General features: G+C 37.9%; 1 protein-coding gene across 2 annotated transcripts in view; it reads right to left on the bottom strand.

The window, feature by feature from the left end:
- Nucleotides 1-23,309, bottom strand: part of LAMA2 (laminin subunit alpha 2) — a 637,958-nt gene that overhangs the window by 119,225 nt on the left and 495,424 nt on the right. For both annotated transcript variants that reach the window (XM_054254427.2, XM_054254428.2), the window contains exons 35-37: nucleotides 17,043-17,154; nucleotides 7,416-7,578; nucleotides 5,798-6,008 (exon numbers count right to left, since the gene is read on the bottom strand). In XM_054254427.2, coding sequence (XP_054110402.2) covers nucleotides 5,798-6,008; nucleotides 7,416-7,578; nucleotides 17,043-17,154 — 486 coding nt within the window. The remainder of the gene's footprint in view (nucleotides 1-5,797; nucleotides 6,009-7,415; nucleotides 7,579-17,042; nucleotides 17,155-23,309) is intronic.

Raw genomic sequence — 23,309 nt, 5'->3', positions numbered from 1 at the left:
CAGCAGAAAGGCACAGCCTGTTGACCTATATGTTGTTAATGGACAGAATGTATTACATCATATGTATTATGCACATTGAATGTATTATGCAATATCATGAAACATACCATGTATTACATGTTGATAAACAAGTTATGTATATCAGTCTATGCACCCAGACTTTATGGTCATATCTTAAACCTATTTATTGGTTTAGTGACCATCTCCTGAATTATAACACAAAATCCATGAAGACAGCCTTATGTATCACTATCTCTAGTACCTAGAGGAGTTTCCTCAACAAATATCTTCTAATAAATAAATGAAAATGGGTCAGCCATGGTGGCTCATGCCTGTTATCCCAGCACTTTGGGAGGCCAAGGCAGGTGGATCACCTGAGTTCAGGAGTTCGAGACCAGCCTGGCCAACATGATGAAACCCTGTCTCTACGAAAAATACAAAATTAGCTGAGTCTGGTGGTGTACACATGTAATCCCAGCTACTTGGGAGGCTGAGGCAGGAGAATTGCTTGACCTGGGAGGCAGAGGTTGAAGTGAGCCAAGATTGCACTATTGCAATCCAGCTTAGGTGACAAGAGCGAAACTCTGTCTTTAAAAAAAAAAAAAAAGAAAGAAAAAAAAAGAAAATTGAGTCCATTCCTGGGACTTGTGCTGGTATCACTTGGCTCATTCAGCTACTCCCATCACTAATTCAGGGCAAGTTCTGACATGTGTCATTCACTCTTCACAGACAACAAACATAGGAACAGTCCCAAATGTCCCTGATTACAAGTCATATCTTATCTTCCAAAGGCCTAACATTCTTTTACACAACTGCCAATTTTAGCCCTTAGCTTTTGTATGAGCTGACTTAAAGTATACCATGTACAGAAATACAAGAGTCTTTCCAACATGGCTTGTTTGAATTAATGGATCAAGGTAATTTAACATGCTGTGCCACTGGAAGCAGAGAGAATATTTCCACATGTGTTAATTGAAGAGCTATATATATTTTCATTCCAATAAAGTAGTGAGTTAGAATCTTTTGTAAAAGCTTTAATTGAGTCACATTAGGGATTCAATTGTTATGCAAAGATCAAAATATGCTTCTTTTTATACTCAATCAGAAATGATGATGGCGAGATTAAAGAGATTTTAGAGGTGGCTAATTTTCAGATTAGATACTGATGAAATCTAGCTTTGAACTGAGGAAACATGGAAATTTGAAGCTCACAAATATTGGTAAAAATATAGAGTATTTGGGTTTACTTTATGGCACTTTATTTATTCATGGACCAAAAACAAAAACAAAAAACGGTTTTGCCTTTGACAGATACTGTTCCAGGATCTGGGGATGAAGTGAGGAAGAACACATGTTCCTCATGGCTTGTGTGGAGTAGAGAGAAAATGAATGAGTAAATTAATGTATAATATATTCTTAAGGAAATTAGATGAGTGCAATAAATACAAAGAGAGAGATAGAAAATGGTGTCGTATATAAAATATCTAAGATAGGAAACTTAGAATATTTAAGAAACAACAACAACAAAAAGCCCTATATATAGGGAGAATTATTCTACAAAAAGTATAGTATGAGTGTAATTGCTCAATGATTCTGTTTGAATATGAAGGTTGATTATGTTTCTACTTTTAACTTGTAATTAATTAGATCTTACTTTATTCTGGAGCTTTGCAAATTGAACATTTCTTTCTTTCTTTCCTGTTTTTTGTTGGTGTGTTGGTGTGGTGGATTCTTCAGAAACCTGTGAAAACTATCTTCCTGTCTATTCTTGTTTTCTTTTTTCTTTGCTTTTTTTGTTTGTTTGTTTTTTGAGACAGGGTGTCACTGTCACCTAGGCTGGAGTGCAGTGGCACCATCACAGCTCACTGCAGGTTCAAATTTCTGGGTTCAAGCAATCCTCCCACCTCAGCCTCCAAGTAGGTGGGACCACAGGCACATACCACCATGCCTGACTAATTTGTATATTTTTCTCTAAAGACAGGGTTTCACCATAAGGTCCAGGCTGGCCTGTGTATTCTTTATGTAGCAACTTACTCTTTACTTGATCTGCACTGCCTTCTTTGACAAGGTCATAGTGGTAGATTTGGGGATAGACTGCTCAATACATATTATTTACTTCACTGAATTATTCATCTGCTCTCTTTCTGCCCATGAAGTCTCCTGTTCCCTTGGGCCCTCTCTCCCTCGCTGGAGATGCCCTTCTAACTCCATCACCATCTAGTAGGCTACATTCAAAGCCTTCTATGATCTGGCTCCAAATTCCAGAGCCATCTCTGCTACAGACTTTTATGTAGCTTTTAAAAGTTTTTCTGCTCTATTGAACATTTCCTAAGATCACCTTACACTTCTGGATCTCTGTGCTGGGGCTCCTGCTACTCTGTCCTTTCTTTCAAATCCTCTCAATTTCTGCTAGGATGCTGTCATTCTTGTGAAATTTTTGTTGAAATCTCCCAGTCTATGAAATCACAGTATTGGGTAGAGTGAAAGGTTAAAATGTCTGAATTTTTGGGGAGATTATAAGTTTTTTGAGACCAAGAATAATTTCTATTCAACCCCAAATACCCTGGTTACCAGCAATACCTTGAAATGGTAGCACCAGACAGAAATTTAAATAAATATTATCACAGCCTAATTTTCTAGCCTAATATCACACTATTTTCCAATACAAAACCATGTCTTCAGTTTATTTGAACCACTCAAATTCCCCCAATTGGTTAAACTTTAGTTAAACCCAAGACTGCAATATTTCAATTGCTTTCTATAGCTTTCCAGATAAAAACTAATTCCATAGCTTAGTCTCACAGTGTAATTACCTTATAACTGAAGGTCTGCACTCTGCCTATCTTTTCTTTCTATCCATCCAGTTGTTCACACGTAGTCTTCTTCCCAACCTATCAAGCCACTGAACTTTCCCCCAAAACGTCCTTTTCTTTCCTCCATGCCTTTGTATATGTTTTTCCTAGTTTCTGCAATGTTCTTCTTTTTCTTTATCTGTGGCTGAGTGCTCACCCTTTAGAATCTAGTACAAGTGTCAGGGCCTTACAAAGCCCTTCCTAAACTCAGGGGTGACTGAGACTCCTTTGCTTCCCTCTGTGATCATTATGGTAGTGTACGGAGTGGTTTGCTTATGTGTGCACCTCCCACCAAATACAAATTACTTGAAGTCATCAGAGATGGTGTTTTATTGTTTATACCAGTGAGGCTGCATCTGAATCACTAGAGGAGCTTTTAAGACACAGATTTCTGAGCCCCATTCTCAGAGTTTCTGAGTTGATCATTTGGCGGTGAGGTCCAAGAATTTGTCTTTTTGAGAAGTTTCTAGGCTACACTAATGCTGCTGCTCTATGGGCCTCCTCATTGAGACAATCAATTTTGGTGTCTGGCATGTTTCCTGAATGAAGTAGATGCCTGATAAAAGTTTTAAACATAAAATTACATACTTAAACATAAAATAAATAAAATGTTTTCAAGTTAGGTCTTAATTATATCACCTTCATTGTAGGCACAGTCATAAGGGAGTTATTTATTTCAAATACAGCTTATTATTCAATCAAATAGATGCAATGTGTCAGTTTTCCCCAAACCTGTATAGGCATCAGATTAGCCCAAGGAGAGTGTTAGAAATATGGACAGGGGGCCATACCCTAGACCGGCCTACACAGACTCTGGGTGGGAGCCCATGGGACCTGTTTGTTTAACAAACACTCCACGTGATTTTCAGCCATTTTAGCAGCAACCATGATAATCTAAGCAACCTTAAATAATCTATATCTTATTCATGTGAATTCAGTTAGCTTTTCTATTTTACCCAGTAACTTCCTAACAAGCCTTTAGTTAAGCACAGCACATAAGATAAAAATCCAAAAAGGACCACTTAGATTTTCAGTAGTGACTATACATAAGCTCTAGGCATTTGTAGGGGTGCCCAAGAATGATGATTTCTGGTTTTAAACATCGCTAAAAGAAATGACTGAAGGTACTGTTGACTGTGCCATGTAACTCTTCTTGAAATATTTCTCAAATACTTACTATGCTTTCCACACAGGCAATTTTCATTTCTCAAACTGTTGCCATAAAATAGAGAGGTACACCTTTGGGTAAATCACACGGCTGGCGTGTCACTGAGCAGGGCGAATCCTGCTGAAGCCTGTGATAGGACAGCGGCCTAGCATCCCACCTCACAGGAGGGAGCTTTTTCTGGAAAACTGCTAGCATGTCAGTAGACTCCAAATTGGTTATGATTAGGTGCATCAGTTAAGAAAAAAAGTAAGCCTCTTCAATCTTCTACCAGAATGACAAGGCTGAGTCCCAGAAGAGGGACCTAGAAATAAAATATATTAGAAAATGTAATACATCCTCCTACTACTTAATCCAAAGGAAAATAGAAATGAGTAGATTTAAAAAATCCTGGTTCGGCTGGGCACAGTGACTCACATCTTTAAGCCCAGCACTTTGGGAGGCCAAGGAAGGTGGATCATGAGGTCAGGAGTTCAAGACCAGCCTGGCCAATATGATGAAACCCTGTCTCTACTAAAAATACAAAAATTAGCCGGGTGTGGTGGTGTGTGCCTATAATCCCAGCTACTCAGGAGGCTGAGGCAGAAGAGTTGCTTGAACTCGGGAGGCAGAGGCTGCAGTGAGCTGAGATCATGCCACTGCACTCCAGCCTGGGCAACAGAGTGAGATTCCATCTCAGAAAAAAAAAAAATCCTGGTTCATTTATTTAATTGCTAGTCATTCAACAAACATCTCTACATACATGCTATATGCCAAAGGGTGTTGAGTTATTGTTGGTGTTAAAGCTGAAATTATATGTTAGAAGATGTATAGGTCTGCTGATGTTTTCTGACCTGTTGGAGTCAGATAGTTTGAAAACAGCAAAGGTAAATTTGTCTCTGGGGAGAAAGTTGTTGTTGTTTAGATATTAATATCAAATACAGGTTTCTGCTGTTATATGTGCTGAATTGACTCTTGGGAAAAGTGATAACTTACTATGCTAAGATTAAAAAATAAATTGAAAACAAGAAGAAAAAAATAATGGAGGAACCTGTTTTAGTTCTAGTTTCATCAGCACTCTGAAAAAGATAGAGGCTGCCCAGAATTTCTTGAGCTAAGTAACTGTTGTCTGTGAGGAAAAGGAGGAGAAAACCCAGACCTGATCTGTTCATGTTAGTCCCTTTTAAAAGACCATTTGCATAACACACACTGTACAGAAAAAAGGGAACCAATTTTTTTCCAAGCTCTGGTGTCAATTCATTGAGTTATTTGTCAGGTGCTCAGATTGCATTTGAAAGCATAGGGAACTTCTGTGATTTCTGGCAGCAAGATCTCTGAACCAGGTTATGAATTAGATTGGGAAAGCTGCAAAATAATGTGATATGAATATCTAAAGATACCTGATATGCTATAATATAATGCACTCGTAGATTTGGGGAACTGATGCTTAGAGATGTTGGTTGACTTGTCCAATTTGTATGTCTAGTTAGTGACACAGTTGTCATTGAGATCGAGGTCCCCTGACTCCCTGTAAAGAACTTCTTCCACTGTACCTCAATGTTTTAAATACCTTCAAAAGTTCAACTTATTGAAATTTTATTTGATTCTTTGGGTGACGGTAATTGGTCATTAAAAGCAAAACAAAACAAAAAAAGTCATTTCCTGTTCTGATTCTTAGAAGTACCCTTTCAGAATTGTTACTCTTGACCTTTGTAAATGTGCATCAACTTGAATAGTCCAGCCATGTTCAACACTGTCCCCCACATTCTGAGATTGAGATAAACGTGCCCCCAAGACTCACCTCCAACGCAGTCATGTTTTTCTGGTTTACTGCAGATAAGTGATTAGCTTCTCTGATTTTATCTGTGGCTTCTCTCAACAGGTCCCAAGCATCATCAACTTTGTTTTTGTAGTCAGCCAGTTTTTCCCGGAGGTCCTTCTCCATTGCTTCATTTTTCCCCCGGGACTCTCCAAACAGCTTCTTCACTTTCTTCAGAAGACCTTCTGCAGCTCTGTAACCACCCCCAGCCCAATAACAGACAATGAGCTCATGTCACCGCCTTATGGTTTATTGGTATTAAACCATGTTACAAAGAGATGCTAACATGAAGAGAATGAGAAAATAAGAAAACATGTAAAATAGATTCACTGTGTGCTAAATCAAGTTGAAAACTGGTACCTGAGACCACTTATAATTAATTAAAATGAAAGCAAAACAGATGTTTTAAAAACCTTTTAAATTTGTTAGTAAAATAGCATTTTCAATCAGAAGGGTCTCGTGTCATTCTTAGAATCTGACTGATGAAATGAGTTTTATGATTCACTTCACATACTAAAATCAAACAAACCACCTGTTTCATTGTAATGAGACCTTTTCTCTATTACTTTGAATGTAAGGATGAATATTGATATGTTTGCTTAGAAACTGTGAACAGAATTCTAGGTTATTGCCATGCTAGTGGAATAGCATGATTTTAATCTGCTTTTCTTTTTCTTCCAACTGACTGACCTGGAAGTTTTTTGGGTTTAACTTACCTAGTTTTTCTAAAGCGATAATTTCTGAGCCATTAAGAAAGTTTAAATACTTGAAAAACAGTAATTCTCAAGCTGACATGCCTCATAATTCCCTGAAGGACTTGTTAATACATGGATTGCTGGGTCCCATCCCCAAAGTTTCTGATTCAGGAGGTCTGGGATGGGATTTGACAATCCGTATTTTTAACAAGTTCTCAGGTATGCTGATATTGCTGGTTTAATATATATTATTTAGGTATTAATAATACTACCACTTTGAAGTTAGCTGACTATGAATGTAGAGATGTATCTATTTTATTGAGTGTGTTATTATAACCGTTATTTAGCATGGGTAAAATCACTATCGCTGTTCCCAATCCTCAAATTCCCAACTTTTATTTGAAAGTATTTATTATTTGATGACTTTTCTTTTCAGCATTTCTTAAGATGATAAGATGTATAGGATGGCCTATACATGAATGGTAAAGTCATAACTTTGTTTATACAAAGGTATTTTTATTAAAACAAAAATCAACTGATAGTCTAGCAGTCCTTAAGACAGGTGATTAACAAAGCAAGCTCATTAGCCTAATTATAGAAGGGGTAGCACCAGAAAAGATCATTTACTTGATTATTTATATGTAGGCAAGAATATGCTTTTGATTCATTTTAGAACAATGGTAAAGTACAATTAAATAAGTAAATGAATGAACAATAGATAGATGATAGACAGATAGATAGATAGATAGATAGACAGATAGGCAGATAAAATGATACAATAGCACACATATCCAGGTTGGAAAAACAGAGCATTCTTTGCTTACATGTGTGATAAAAATTTAGAATCTGTAAATTATCTGGAATCTCAGTTTGTCAAATGAAAAAATAACAACGCATCTACTCACACCAACTCATCTTCAGCAATTTCTTTCTGTGTCTCTAGATTTTTCCTCCTCAGTTCTTTAATCATCTGGTCAATCTCTTTCTGAAGCCCTTCCAAATTTATCTCAAAGGTCTTGTCTTGAGTTCCTAGAGTTTCATTTAGTTTTATAGCTTTTTCATTTATAGCTGCAGGGGGTAAAACAAATTTTGTAAATTAGTAAACAAAAATGCCACATGAAAACATGGTATTCAGCATCTGCTCGGCACCGCCATCTCCAAATGAAGCGGATTTTGCCGTGAGTGTTCCTGCTGGGAAACACACAGGCAGTTAAGACAACAATCAGTAGCAAACAGGGAAGCGTAATATATTTCTCAATATTATTTTTATTTTGGGGGTTACCACAATTAAAGCATGGTGTTTCTAACCTCAAAAGAAAGAAAGAATCACAAATAAAGAAGTAGGTCAAAGCATATTCTGGTCAGAGATTAAAAAAAAAAAGTGGCCTGTAGCATAATACCTTGAGGCTGGAACACCTTGAGGCTAGAAACACAAGCATTGCTAACATAGTCATAGGAATGGCTATCAGTCAGTTTAAAATGCCAACTATAAGGCCTTAGAAATAGAAATTCCATTTGACCCAGCAATCCCATTACTGGGTATATATCCAAAAGACTATAAATCGTTCTACTATAAGGACACATGTACACGAATGTTCATTGCAGCACTGTTTACAATAGCAAAGACCTGGAATCAACCCAAATGCCCATTGATAATAGACTGGATTGGAAAAATGTGGCACATATACACCATGGAATATTATGCAGCAATCAGAAATGATGAGTTCGTGTCGTTTGTAGGGACATGGATGAATCTGGAAAACATCATCCTCAGCAAACTGACACAAGAACAGAAAATGAAACACCGCATATTCTCACTCATAGGTGGGTGATGAAAAATGAGAACACATGGACACAGGGAGGGGAGTACTAAACACTGGGGTCTATTGGGGGGAAAAGGGGAGGGCCAGTGGGAGGGGGAGGTGGGGAGGGATAGCCTGGGGAGAAATGCCAAATGTGGGTGAAGGGGCGAAGAAAAGCAAAGCACACTGCCATGTGTGTACCTACGCAACTGTCTTGCATGCTCTGCTCATGTACCCCAAAACCTATAATCCAATAAAAAATTAAAAAAAAAATACCAACTATGGAAATACTCTGTGATGAGATCTCTGAAAATGAACCTTCCCTGGTATTTCCACATAGTTTTCCTGTGCTCATTTTTTTAAAGGAGTGAAGAAAGAAGCACTAGTTCAGGCTTATAACCCTTCTAGGAGAAGGGTTATAAATTAGGCTTCAACGACACCTTCCAGCAATAGCATCCTACACAAGGGTCTGTGTTTATTATGCATTAAATGGGGTTGCAAACTGTGCTCCTTGGAATCGTAGGATTCTCCAGGTGCTTCAGGTTTGCTACAAATGATGCCTATTCTGCCAAGAATCTGATTTATAGGTTGGTGTCCTGGGCAAGATTTCATTTGAAAAAAGAATTCTATGTCAAATAAATTTAAAATGGTGAATTGAAACATTTACACAGTTCTATTATTAGTTTTGGACTAAAGTTTCCTGAAGTGTGTTCGATAGGACATTTTTTTTAGTGAGTTAAAGAGAGATGTTTTTGCAAACTCTTTTGTCAGCTGATACTTATTTATTTAATATTACCTTTGAAAACTCCTAAAATGAGGGGTCTGGGCTGGCCAAGAGGCATTTTCTACCATTCAAGGGTGTATCTGAAGACCTCATATGACATAGAGAATCCTGAAAATTAATTTCTACTCTTGGAGAGAGTTTTCTGATTTGCACTGGGCAGAACTCCTGAAATAGGTGCACATAGTCAGGACAAGCAGAACAGGCGGAGGGATATATGAGATGGAAGGTCAGCATGGTGGTTCTAAAATGTGGTCCCCAACAAGCAGCAGCATCACCTTGGAGTCCATTAGAAATGCAGCTTCTTAGGCCCTGCCACAGATCTACTGACTCAGAAATTCTGGGGATGAGGACCAGCAATCTGGGTTTTAACAACCCTTCTTAGAGCTCCTGATGTACCCTAGAGTTTGAGAAACACTGGGCTAGTAGAAAGAATTGAGTGTCAATATCTAAGGTACCCTTTCCACAATGCATCTTTAGAATCCTTTTTTCGTTATATATGTCTTTGGTTTAAAAATTCCTGTAGTCCATACTTTATCGCTGATAGCCAATGCTGCAGATTGAATATTTAGGTTCCCCTCAAATTCATATATTGAAATCTAATTCCCAATGTGATGGTATTTAGAGGAGGAGCCTGATATGGTTTGTCTCTGTGTCCCCACTACCTTAAATCTCATCTCAAGTTGTGATACCTGCATGTCGAGGTAGGGGGCTGGTGGGAGGTGATTGCATCATGGGAGCAAAACTCCCCCCTTGCTATTCTTGTAACACTGAGTGAATTCTCACAAGATCTGGTTTTTTGACGGTGTGTGGCACTTCCCCCTTCATTCTCTCTCTCTCCTGCTACCACGTGAAGAAGGTCCTTGCATCCCCTTCGCCCTCTGCCATGATTGTAAGTTTTCTCAGGCCTCCCAGTCATGCATCTTGTTAAGCATGCAGAGCTGTGGTCAATTACAGCTCTTTTCTTCATAAATTACCCAGCTTCAGGTAATTCTTTATAGCAGTGTGAAAATGGATTAATACAAAGCCTTTGAGGGGTGATTAGGTCATAAGGGCAAGAATGAGATCAGTGCTCTTATAAAAGGGATGCCAGAAAACTCCCTTGCCCCTTCTACCACATGCAATTATAACAAGGAGACAGCCATCTCAACCAGGAAGCAGCTCCACACCAGATACCAAATCAGCCAGCACCTTGATCTTGGACCTCTCAGCCTCCAGAAATGAGAAATACCACAAACTTTATGATATTTTCATTACAGCAACACAAATGGACTAAGAAAGCCATAGTTTAATTAGCAGAAAAATTTGAATCACATGTCTTAAAGAACAAATATGGCCATTCCTAACCCTGTGGTAGAAGTTATTGCTGGTGGTGCCTTCCTAGAAGTTAGTGAGGGTGGCTCTTTCTTGGCCCACTACCTAATAGTTATACCTTGACATATGCCAAAGAACTCTCCCAAGATTCCAGCGCTATTGTTAGTAAGATACATCACCAAGGCTGTGTGTCACAATTAGTTTTAGAACCACAGTCATCATGGGCTGATTAGTTTGAAAGCTCCTTGGTGCAGCAAACTAGGTGGTAAGCCCTCTAGAGTACCAATAATTAAATGTAAGAAGCTTTCTGCTTATTAGATTTCAAGTAAGCAGTAGCAGATTTGGCTATACCTATGGTGCCACCTCACCCTGTAGTCTGAATGCATGCTATCTGCATAGTTGACTTTAACCAATTATAGCATGTAAGTAACTACTGCTATCATATGTATTCACTTTTTAAAATGAAAATGACGTTAATGAATGCCACTTCCCAACCTGCTAAAGCTGTATGTTTTTTCTTTGTTAAATGAATGTGTGTGTGTGCATGTGTGTGTGTGTGTGTGTGTGTGTGTGTGTGTGTGTAATGAGCTTTCATAAGATATATCTTTTAAAATTTGACCTAATTGAGGTTCTGGGCATAGGCAATATAGAGGAAGGGAAAAATGAGAGCTAGAATCTCACTATTTCTCTTGTGCTCTAGAGTCAAAGCTAAACTTCTACAGATAAGAATCTGGTAGAAAAAGAATGACATTAGATAGAAGAAAAGGCAAAGGCAAATATGGCCATATCTTTTGGATGGCATATATAATTTCATTAAATGTAAACCATTTGTAAACAACTAGAGGAAATTATGAAGATACACAAGAATGGCTTTAGCAAAATGAGCATGTATTCAGAAAGCAAGCTTTGTTACATAGGTAGACACGTTCCATGGTGGTTTGCTGCACCTATCAACCTGCCATCTAGGGATTTTTTTTTTTTTTGAGATGGAGTCTTGCTCTGTTGCCCATGTTGGAGTGCAGTGGCATAATCTTGGCCTGCTGCAACCTCCACTTCTGGGGTTCAAATGATTCTCCTGTCTCAATCTCCCAAGTAGCTGGAATTACAGGTGTATGCCACTGCACCCAGCTGATTTCTGTATTTTTAGTAGAGATGGGATTTTGACATGTTGGCCAGGCTGGTTTTGAACTCCTGATCTCAGGTAATCTGTCCACCTCAGCCTCTCAAAGTGCTTGGATTACAGGTGTGAGCAACTGTGCCCAGCCCATCATCTAGGTTTTAAGCCTTTCATGCATTAGCTATTTGTCCTAATGCTCTCCCCTCTCCCCTGAGCCCTCACCAGGCCCTGGTGTATGTTGTTCCCCTCCCGGTGTCCATGTGTTCTCTTAATCAACTCCCTCTTATGAGTGAGAACATGCAGTGTCTTGTTTTCCATTCCTGTGTTAGTTTGCTGAGGATGATGGCTTCCAGCTTCATCTATGTCTCTGCAAAGGTCAGGATCTTTCTTTTTAATGGCTGCATAGTATTCCATTGGTGTAGATGTGCCACATTTTCTTAATCCAGTCTATCACTGATGGGCATCTGGGTTGGTTCCATGTGTTTGCTATTGTAAATAGTGCTGCAATAAGCATATGTGTGCATGTGTCTTTATAGTAGAATGATTCCTATTCCTTTGGGTATATACCCAGTTATGGGGTTGCTGGGTCAAATGGTATTTCTGGTTCTGGGTCTTTGAGGAATTGCCACACTATCTTCCACAATGGTTGAACTAATTTACATTTCTACCAACAGTGTAAAAACATTCCTATTTCTCCATAGCCCTGCCAGCATCTGTTGTTTCCTGACTTTTTAATAATTGCCATTCTGACTGCTGTGAGATGTTATCTCATTAGTATTTCCATAATGACTAGTGATGTTGAGCTTTTTTCATATATTTCTTGGCCACATAAATGTCTTCTTTTGATCATAGGTGCAGCAAACCACCATGGCACATGCATATATATGTAACAAACCTGCACATTCTGCACATGTACCCCAGAACTTAAGAAAAATATAAAAAAGAAAATAAAAAGCATGAGAAAAAAACATCAAAACATAGAACACATACCCCATAAAGTTTCTATAGGACATCATTGTGCAACTCAGTCATGAGCTGGTGGGATATTTCTGATTGGACATTATTAATTGTTGCAATTATTGTTACTGAAATAGTGTCAAAAGATTGCAATGTGATTAGGACCAAAAGAGCAAATATTTTAGCAAATATATTGGCTGCTTATGGAATAAACTGCTATTCCATGGCCAGCTTTTTGTTGCAAACCATGTTATGTAAAAAAATACAAGCTCCCCCAAATGGACATGGGCCTTCACTACATGTTTGGATAAAATTATAGCATCTTTCAAATGAGCTTTGGGATGTGTGCTACTTTATCTTCATTACGAAAAAAAAAATTAGGTATGAGCTTTGGAGAAAACTATGGCCTCATCAGGACACAAGTAAATTACATACGGCCCATTAAAACCTGTCAGTTTAATTCAGATAACATTTATTTATTATTAGTGTTTTAAAGGTTTATAGTTTTTTCCAGATTATTGCACCGCACTTCACTTACCCTCATTTAAAATTCTTTTTGTATGGTGAACTGTCTAGTTTAATTTTTCTTTCCATTGTTTTCCTACTGAAAGTTAAATTTTAAAATGCTATTATTTTCCATTTGTCTTATAAGCATCTAGCACGTGCTAGTCAATATGATTTTCTTTTTTTGAGACGAAGTTTCGCTCTTGTTACCCAGGCTAGAGTGCAATGGCGCGATCTCGGCTCACCGCAACCTCCTCCTCCTGGGTTCAGGCAATTCTGCCTCAGCTTCCTGAGTAGCTGGGATTACAGGCACACACCACCGTGCCCAGCTAATTTTTTGTATTTTTAGTAGAGACGGCGTTTCACCATGTTGACTAGGATGGTCTCGATCTCTTGACCTCATAATCCACCCGCCTCGACCTCCCAAAGTTCTGGGATTACAGGATTGAGCCACCACACCTGGCCCCATCAATATGACTTTCTTAGAGCTGCACCCCCCACAGCAAAAGAAGAAAGGAAGCATCATTTTAATAGAAGTTTGTTTCACTTTTTATAGACACATATAGACATACATTTTCATGTTTATATACATATATATAGTTCCAAATCCTATTATAGTTCCAAATCCCATTTATATATAGAATTTGGAATTTAGGATTTGGACCTTCTCTGAGTATTCTTAAACTAAAGATGAATGTGTTTTTCATCTCTCATTCAAAAGTATGCCCTCGCACTTCAATATATTTTCTTTCCTACAGTATTGGAACTGATTATAAATGATATATCTTTGGAATGTCCCTATTTATTTCCAACTTAGTTCAAGGAGGATTTCAGTCATTGAAAAAATCTTTAATATAAGATAAAATTAAAATAAAAGGAACTAATGCTACAGGTTAAAAAAATAGTGTAAATCAGGGAAGGAATTACTAGACAGAAAACCCCATGCCATAATGTTTAATGAAATGAATCCTAAGTCCACTTCTGAGCATCTTAGTAGCCAATGCATAGCAGGGAATACAGATAGGATTCTTAAGAGGTATACAGTATCTATAAATATAAATAAAAATTCCTCAGGAGAAGCAAAACTGTTTCATACTAAATCTGAAAAAAAAATCCTCTGATGGGCCAAATTTATTAAGAACAGAAAGTAATAATCTGACCTGAGAAACAGGAAGAAACTATGTTTATCATTGATTAAGTCCTATTGTATGTCAGAAAATAAACACTAATGGGTTTAAATGGGTTTATACCTGTCCACTCATTAATTCTAACAATGGATGGAATAAAATATAGTTTATTTATGATATAAGCAGGAGTCATAGCACAGTAGAGATTATAAAATTATACCGAGATAAGAATGCCTTATATGGATAGAAGTTGATTATCTATAAAGAGGTCATGAATTACAATGAAAGAATAAATAGTACATCTATTCAAACATAAAGCTGAAATAGACAAATGTCAGCCTGAAGCACTGACTCTTCCCACAGCAATTTAAAACAACTAACAAAATGTAAAAGCACTGATGGTTATCCCCTATTATTGTAATTTTGAGAAAGAGAAAAAAAAAACGCGGTGTGGATATGTTGTATAACCTACTTTAGTGATTTCCTTCCTTCCTTCCTCCCTCCCTTCCTTTCTTCCTTCCTCCCTCCTTCCTTCCATTTTCTTCCTTCCTTCCTCCCTCCTTTGCCTTCCTTCTTTCTTCTCTCCTTTCCCCCTCCTTCCCTAGCTTCCCTTCTTCCTTCCTCCCTCCCTCCCTCACTTTCCCTTCCTTATTTCCTCTCTCCCTTCTTTTTCTTCTCTCCCTCCTTTCCTTTTTCCTTCCTCCCTCTCTCCCTCCATCCCTCCCTCCTCCCTTCTTTCCTCTCTCCCTTTTTCTTTCTTCCTTCCGCCCTTCCTCCCTCCCTCCTCCCTTCCTTTGTTCCTTCCTCCCTCCCCTTCCTTTCTTCCTTCCCCTTTCTCCTTTCCTCCCTTCCTTCCTCCCTCCATTTTTTCACCACCTTTCTTCCTCCTACTCTATCTCCTTCCTTCCTTCCTTCCTTCCTTCCTTCCTTCCTTCCTTCCTTCCTTCCTCCCTCCCTCCCTCCTTCCCTCTCTCCTTTTCTCCCTCCTTCCTTCCCCTTCCTTTCTTCCTTTCTCCCTTCATCCCTCTCCTTTCTTCTCCCTCCCTCCTTCCTTTTTCCTCCTGCCCCTTCCTTCCTTCTTCCTCCTTTCCCGTCCTTCTGTCTCCTATCTTCCTTCCCCCACCTTCTTTCTGTTTCTCCTCTAAACTACCAAGCTTTGTATTACATCTGAGCATTTAGTGTTGCTCTGATACAATATAAATTTGACCTTTCATTCAATTTGATAGTTGGATTAATTCTACCAAATAGTGCCTGCAGGCAAAGAGAGTGGTGTTCTTATTTCCCTAAAGTATAGCTATGTTACATGGTACTTCACATATATTAGAAAAGAATGCCCCATCTGGACAGACACAATCAGACCACCCAATCTATGCATAATTTAGAGAATGAGAGACACCTTTGGTGATGGGTAATCCTGTCTCTGGTGGATAGATTTGGGATTTGGAGTGGTGAGCAAGCCTGGGATAAATATCATCTCCACTCTGGCCCCTGTTTGTGCACAAACTGTACAAACAGTACCTAGAGGCCCTAGGCACCCAGAAGAAAAAATTCATATTTTCCAAAGAGGTAGCCATAAATATGTATGTCTCTTTGGTGGGAGATGGAGGGTTCAACGCAGAGAATAAAGGGAGCAGCGTTGATACCAGGATCTATTAAAACACATGCTAGTAGTTATTCTCATACCAACGTTTCATTGAAACAAATTGAAAATGAGTCACCGGGATGGGCTGCTGGGTGTTGGGTGTTTGAAACGTCAATGGAAAGGAAAGGAAAGTTCCTGGAGCGTTGACCAGGGCCTCTGGGGATCGCTCAGAGTGAAGGTGCTCTACTTGCAGTGGGATTTCTTGTTGTTTTCATTTTGGGTTGGAGGGGGCACTTCAAGTAGCATTAATGGAAAATGATACTAGGGGAAGTATAACAGCTTCATCTAGCAGAGGATAAACCACAATGAGTTAACTGAGATTTTTCTGGTAGAAGTAATTTCTGTTTCAGAATCTCACATCTTTTGCCTCAAATTAGGTCTCAGATTAAAATTCTGTTGCTTCTTGCAGCGGTGAACTTTTGGGATTTCTTCTGTTCTTGGCCCGTGATGCCTAAGAGTTATCAGTCAGAATCTGCCTTGAAGTTGATCTCACATCCTTATTTATTTGGCTACAATATGAAGCAAAGTATCTAAAATGCATAATATTGTAGAGCTTGAAAAATGTTTTACTTCCTCAAGCAAAAAACAACAAAAACAATTTTTCCCACTTTCTAAACATGCATGCATGTTTATTATATTTTAACAGATATTTAAGGCTAGGGTTTTTTTTTTGAGGGGCAGAGGGGCATTATCTGGATTCTTTGAGTTTCTTAATTTGGGCTTTTGCTCAAAAATGGCTTCCATTTTGATTCTCATTCATATTAGTACATGCCAAGAACTAACTCCTAGAGAATTGTGGACTAAATGCACTAGAGCTTCTCATAAAGCAGCACATCCAAATCTCAAGCAACAGATATTCATTAAAACCAGTCCCAAGTATTTGAAAAGCCATTTTAAGGAAGCAAAAGTGCTGCTTTAGTGTGTCAAGTGGAATGATAACATTAGTATCCTTAAAAATGAAAAGTATTTTAAATGCTTTCAAATAAAAACAATAACAAAGCAAAAGTCACCTATTCTTCTATAATTATAATAGTGATATTTGAAGAATTTACTGCTATTATGTCCGTATTGTCACTAATTCACTGACTATTGTCACTAATGTAACACTGTAGGTCACAGGTTCTCAGCAGATCATACCCTTGAGTATCTTAACCACACCACTTTCTGAAACTCAACCTTTGATTTTACAGATGTCACTTATAACAAGAGAAATTCCAGTCCTGTGTCATCGCTTTCTATATTTTTCTGTTGGGAGAAATGATGATTAAAACGTGATTCTTTCTAATACCTTCTGCATCCCGGGCAAGCTCCTTAACGAATTCTCCCAGGGACTTTGCTCTGGCGTTGGTCCTCTCAGCATCCTGTCCGGTCTGCTCGCCATCTGCTGTCACTTTGGTAGCCTAATGATCCAAATTCGGGAAAAGCATAATTAATAGAGATGATGAAGCTACAGTTAGATAAGCTCCCACTGGCTGCATTTTCTTTCAAATATTACTTTGAGCCAAAGGCGATCGATGAATTATTGATCAGATGTACTGGAAATGATGTCCCATGCTCAAGTATACAATTAAACTTTATTACTTCTTCCATTAAATGGAAATCAGAGAGCTGCATTTGGTCTTTTTAAAAACCCTTGTTATATACTACAGCGCAGAAGAAGCGATAGGCACAATTATTTTTGAAATATCTTTAAGGTACAGTTGCCAAAAGTCTTTAATGGAATCTTCAGCCTCCACATGTTGCAGTTTGGTCCATATTTTATTTACTGAAAAAGTGTGTGGAGTGCAGAAACAGTCTCTTGAGAGATGAACAGACCGTCAGCCTCAATAAGCTTGATCCTATAGATTTGTTTTAGATCAATACATTAATTAAAGTAACAAAGAGGGGGAAATGCTTAGCTACTCAGTAGTAAATGCCTGTTTTATAACACATCAAAAATGTCAATAAAATATTAAGGGAGAATAAATGCTAACTTTTTCCCATACGATAGCACCAGAAATATGGTTGTTAATCACTGAATCATGCAACATTGTCAGCAAAGTAAAACAGAACCCCAAAACAGTCCCTACTCCCAAAGAGTGTTCTCATACACATTCACCTCTATCCACATTTAAAACATCATTTGACACACTGACATTTTTCTATGTGCATGCGTATGCTAATATATAAGCCTCCTTCTCTTTTACTAAAATGATACGGATAGTCTAACGACAGATAATGAATTAGAGAATCACAAACTGTCTCAATATAATTTTGAATAAGGTCCAACTTGGCAGCATGTTAATGCTCTACAATCTTGTACTAGAGTGCTTGCATACTAGGCATGGCCAGATAATTAATTTTTAAAATATACATAAGTGGATTTTAAATAGAACTAAATGTCTGGCCGGCACAAAACATGGTAAGAGATGCTAGAGGAATTGTACTGCATTTTGTCATTCCTCAAGGGCAGCAAGAGGTTTAATTTATGTAAGTTTTTAAGGTTTCACATAAAAGGAAGAATATAAAGACAAACTATTATCATCTAATTTCTCAACCTGCAAGTGTTAACATCACAAATAAAAGGATGAAAGAGTAAGAATCCATTGGAAAATTCAGATTTTTTTCTGTATAATTTGCAGTACGTATACACAATAATTTGGAGAGTATTAACAAATTTATTATAATGCGCTGGATTTATTCTTCTAAATATTAATGGAATTATTTTTACTTTTAGATCGAAAATTTTTTTTGGAATAAACTGTGCATGCAATTGCAACATTATTCAAATCCTTGCTTTCATGGTGAGTGTTGCAATTATGCTCCATTAATTTCCTAAAACTTGTTTTCCTGCACATGTTTGCATTCAAAGGTCTGAGGGGTCAAATAACTTTTTACACAAGGACACAGATACATACACACATTCACACACACACATACATAATTTTTTAAATGTTACTTTTGAATCACTGGCTAAGGTCAACTGCCTAAGATGTTGGTAGTTGGCTGGGTGCAGTGGCTCACACCTGTAATCCCAGCACTTTAGGAGGCTGAGGCAGGCGGATCATGAGGTCAGGAGATCGAGACCATCCGGGACAACATGGTGAAACCCCATCTCTACTAAAACACAAAAAATTAGCCAGGCAGAGTGGCATGTGCCTGTAATCCCAGCTACTTAGGAGGCTGAGGCAGGGGAATCACTTGAACCCAGGAGGCAGAGGTTGCAGTGAGCCGAGATCGCGTCACTGCACTCCAGCCTGGTGACAGAGTGAGACTTTGTCTCAAAGAAAAAGTTTGTCTAAACTGCTGTGGATATTTTTCTAGTCTAGGCTTGACTGCATGCTGTGATGCATGTTTCACATAGTACTGAACACCATAACCATATTAAGGGACTTGATCTACATTGAGGTCATCTTCCAATATCTTACCTTAAGAATTAATGTATCAATATCACTAGCGTCTCTTACAGTACAGAAGATGTACATTGTAATTTCAACTTAAAATATATTCTTTTGCTTCATCAATATATTTTCTGTATTACCAAAAGATCACAATTTTGTACCAAATGGACCAATTCTTATTAAAAACTCAAAGTGTCTAAATTTTCAAAAGTAAGTGCATACCATACATTTCCCCTTTTAAATTCTGGATGATCAAGATTGTATTCATTGTCTTGACTTCCTCTTGCTTATAATCTGTTGTATAGGTTATTTCATTTATGTGGTAATGTGCAAAAGTCATCATTCACGTGCATTTTATTCTTAGTATTGATTATATGAGTACTTCAGTACTAAGATGTCAAACTGCTTTCTAGTCACTGGCCTCACAGTAATTCAAACTGGGCCTTTGATTACACACCAAGTTCTATGCTGGTGGTGTGGGAGTGAGAGTAAGAGGGAGGAAGACTCTTTAGGGCCAGTACAGTGCTTACTGAAGATGATACCTTTCTTCTGCACACAGAAGAAGACCTTCCTCTCTAAGCTACATTCCAGACGAGGAGAAGATGTGAGGTTCCCAGCACCAAAAGCATCAACTTAATGTGGATTAGTACTCTAAAGGATGAGTTACACACAGTCAGGCTCAGCAGTATGTCAGAATAACTTGTATTTTTTACATTTTTTAACTTTTATTTTAAGTTCGGGGTACAAGTGCAGGATGTGCAGCTTTGTTATATAAGTAAATGTGCATCATTGGGGTTTGTTGCACAGATCATTACATCACCCAGGTATTAAGCCCAGTACCCATAAGTTCTTCTCCCTGATCCTCTCCCTCCTCTCACCTTGCCCACCCTCCACCCCCGATAGGCCGAGTGTGCATTGTTCCCTTCTATATGTCCATGTGTTCTCATCATTTAACTTCCATTTGTAAGTGGGAAATGCATTATTTGATTTTCTGTTCCTGTGTTAGTTTGCTAAGGGTAATACCCTCCAACTCCATCCATGTCCCTGCTAAGGACATAAAGTCATTCTTTTTTATGGCTGCATGGTATTCCATGGTGTATATGTGCCACATTTTCTTGATCTAGTCTACCACTGATGGGCACTTATGTTGATTCCATATCTTTGCTATTGTGAATAGTTACACCACATTTCTATGCATGTTTGCAAAGGCTTACAGCACTCTTGTGTGTCTCATTTATTCTTCCCGCATTTAGAGATATATAGAAGGCATGATCCCTCTTATGAGGGTACGTGGAGGTTAAGTGACTTATATGAACTTAACACACAGGGAATTGGAGACAAAACACACATTTTTTGGTCTCACAGAGTTACATTTTGTTTGTACCCAAAACTATTTTGCATTTGGCTAACATCCAGAAAGAGTAGTAAAATACATGAAAAACTGGAGTATTCTAGATGAGTGGAGGACATTGCTCCAGCTAATATATACTTTAAGTGTATAAGTTTTGGCTTTCAGTAAATTAACATATTTCAAAATCATATCAGAACATCATCAAGATATATTTTTAAAATCCATGTCTCATTACACAGTAATTACGTTGAAGAGTCACCCGTGTCAAAACTACCCATGAGGGACTTCATAAAGAAGGCTATGATAAATGCACTATCACCTATGGGTAGCGATGATAGATAGTGGTATCATTGTGAAAGCAAAATTTACAAAAATCAATCTCATCCAGGACAGGCTATTGATAATGTTACAAATGAATGCTAAATACTACATGATAGGAACTATCTGTCTGATTCAGTTTGGCTCTTTCTGTGTTTTATTAAATTACCATCTCCATCTCTTTGTCATCCTTCTTATTCACTATTATCTTGTCCTTTGAGCATTTGACAAATAACTTCTCATTTACCCTAATATGTTGCACAATCTTCTTTTCATTCTCTATCTTTGATTTTCTTATTTTAACATCCTCTTACCTCTATTCTCCAATCTTCCCAGTGTTCCTTTGTAAATGATGCTTCACACAGTATCTTGTATCTCTCATACCTTTGATTATCTTTTTTTTATATTGACATTCACTCAACTAGGTTTTCTTTTCCCTGTTTCTTTTTCTTTTTTCTTTTTTAGAGTATTTATATCTAGGCAGCATGCATTACCATAAGGCACACATTAATTTACTTCTGAACAATGTAGCTGTTACTTTCCTGCTTTAGCTCAAGCAGTTCTTACTGTGCCTCTTAAAATCTGCACATAATTTTCTTGGTTGGATATTACCAGTGTCTTTCATTTTCTGCCTTCCTTATGTTAAAACTAGAATCTAATGAAGCAAACCTAACTACTGAATAGATAACACTGCTTAGATACCATCTACCTTTGCATTTGCAGACTCATATGGTTTCCTGCTCAAATTAAATTTCAGATCAAATCATTTATATGATATTCTCAAGGGTCATCTTCCAATATTACCAGCTCCGTATGTCTAAGTGGCAGTGAAGCACTTCTCAGGCAAGCTGTTAGGACCAACAACACACAAGAAAAGAGGGAGCAGCCAGCTGACCCCATGGAGTCACAATGAGCCAATTCCATGTGGAATTTCTTCCTAAATATTTCAGGTGCCAATTTTAAAAGTTCTAAACCAAAAAGATATGACTTGTTTTATAATACACACACACACACACACACACACACACATATCTTTTAAAAATATTGAAGGAGAAATAAAAAACATTGTTAGCAACTGAAATCTTTTAAAAAACTATCAATAAAACCTTGCAAACTTACAATACCGGCACTTAAATCATTTAAAAGCTAGTTTCATCCTTTTGGAAATCCTTCATTTTCATTACATTTGGCATTCAATAGGCAATAAAATATGGTATAAGTGAAGCTAAATTTTGATATTTTATATAGTTCAGTCTGTTACATAGAATTCTTCTCCTTTAGAATGTAAACAGTTAAGAGGTGTTTATCAATAAAAACAAAGTATTTAACAATTTAATTATACATTTATGCCTGATTTAATGCATTTTAAAGTATGCAAAAATCAATGTTTATTTTGGGTTTGCCTACATTTCATCTTGTTGTTCAAATGCTATTAAAATTATTCACAATTAATTAATTAAACAAATATTAACTCAACACCTGTTATGTGCATAATATTGGTGATACTCTGAGAAGAAATAAAAAGGCTTCTTGCCCATTTGGAGTCCATAGTCTGGCAGACTAGAGAGTTATTTGTCAAATGATCACATAGATAAATTTATAATTAAAAACTGGAGGAAAAAAGTGATATAAGATAAGAACAGGAGGAATCCCAGCACCCCTGCGATGGCCCAGAGGGCTTTCATGAGCTTTGAGAGGTAGGTTATAGAAATTAACAAAATGTAGGGAGAGGTAGGTTACCTTTAAGGGAAAGTAAATGGGTGGCAATGCTTTGTGGTAGGACAAGGTGGCTGGGGGACAGGATAACTGAAGTGCAGATGACCAGGGGCACAAGTGGTGGGAGATGTGGCCAAGGGGAGAATTTTGGTCTTTATCGTAAGAGCCTGAGGGAAGTCAGGGGAAGAATTTGTAAGCACTTCGACCACATATTCACATTTGGAATAGCAAACATTCATTCAGGCAATGTTGCAGAGAACAGATTTGGAGAAGAACAACAGTAAAAGCAGAGAGACCAGCTAAAAAACAAATGTGGTGATCCCAAACTACACAATATGAGATTGGATGAGAGTGGGGTAGTAGAGACGAACGCTGTACACAGAAACAGAAGCCCAGTGTGTGGTAATGAGTTGGAAAACAGGAGCATCATGAGGCAGAAAGAGTCATTCATAAGCTTCTGGCTTGTATGCTCAGTACATGGGGGCCCCAGGTGACCAGAACATGAGTAGTGGGGGGAGATGAGAGAGAAACAGAGATTAGATCCTGGTGGGAGAGCACTGCATGTCATTCTGAACAAAGCGGAAGGAAAGTCATAGTACAATTTAAGGAAGAGAATGACATGGTAGGATTTCTCATTTAGACTGTTTAATCTGCCATATAGATAATAACTGGTTGCAGTTGGATAAGGCTTACAAAGAGCCACCATAGAAGAGAACTTAACTGGATGACAGGTGAAAGAGAGAGTAGAGTGAAGAGCAACCTGCTAATTTCTCTTTGGGAGACTGGGCAT

The sequence above is a fragment of the Callithrix jacchus genome, chromosome 4 (genome assembly GCF_049354715.1).
Source record: "Callithrix jacchus isolate 240 chromosome 4, calJac240_pri, whole genome shotgun sequence".
Taxonomy (NCBI): domain Eukaryota; kingdom Metazoa; phylum Chordata; class Mammalia; order Primates; family Cebidae; genus Callithrix; species Callithrix jacchus.
This window is presented reverse-complemented; position numbering and strand designations above follow the sequence as displayed.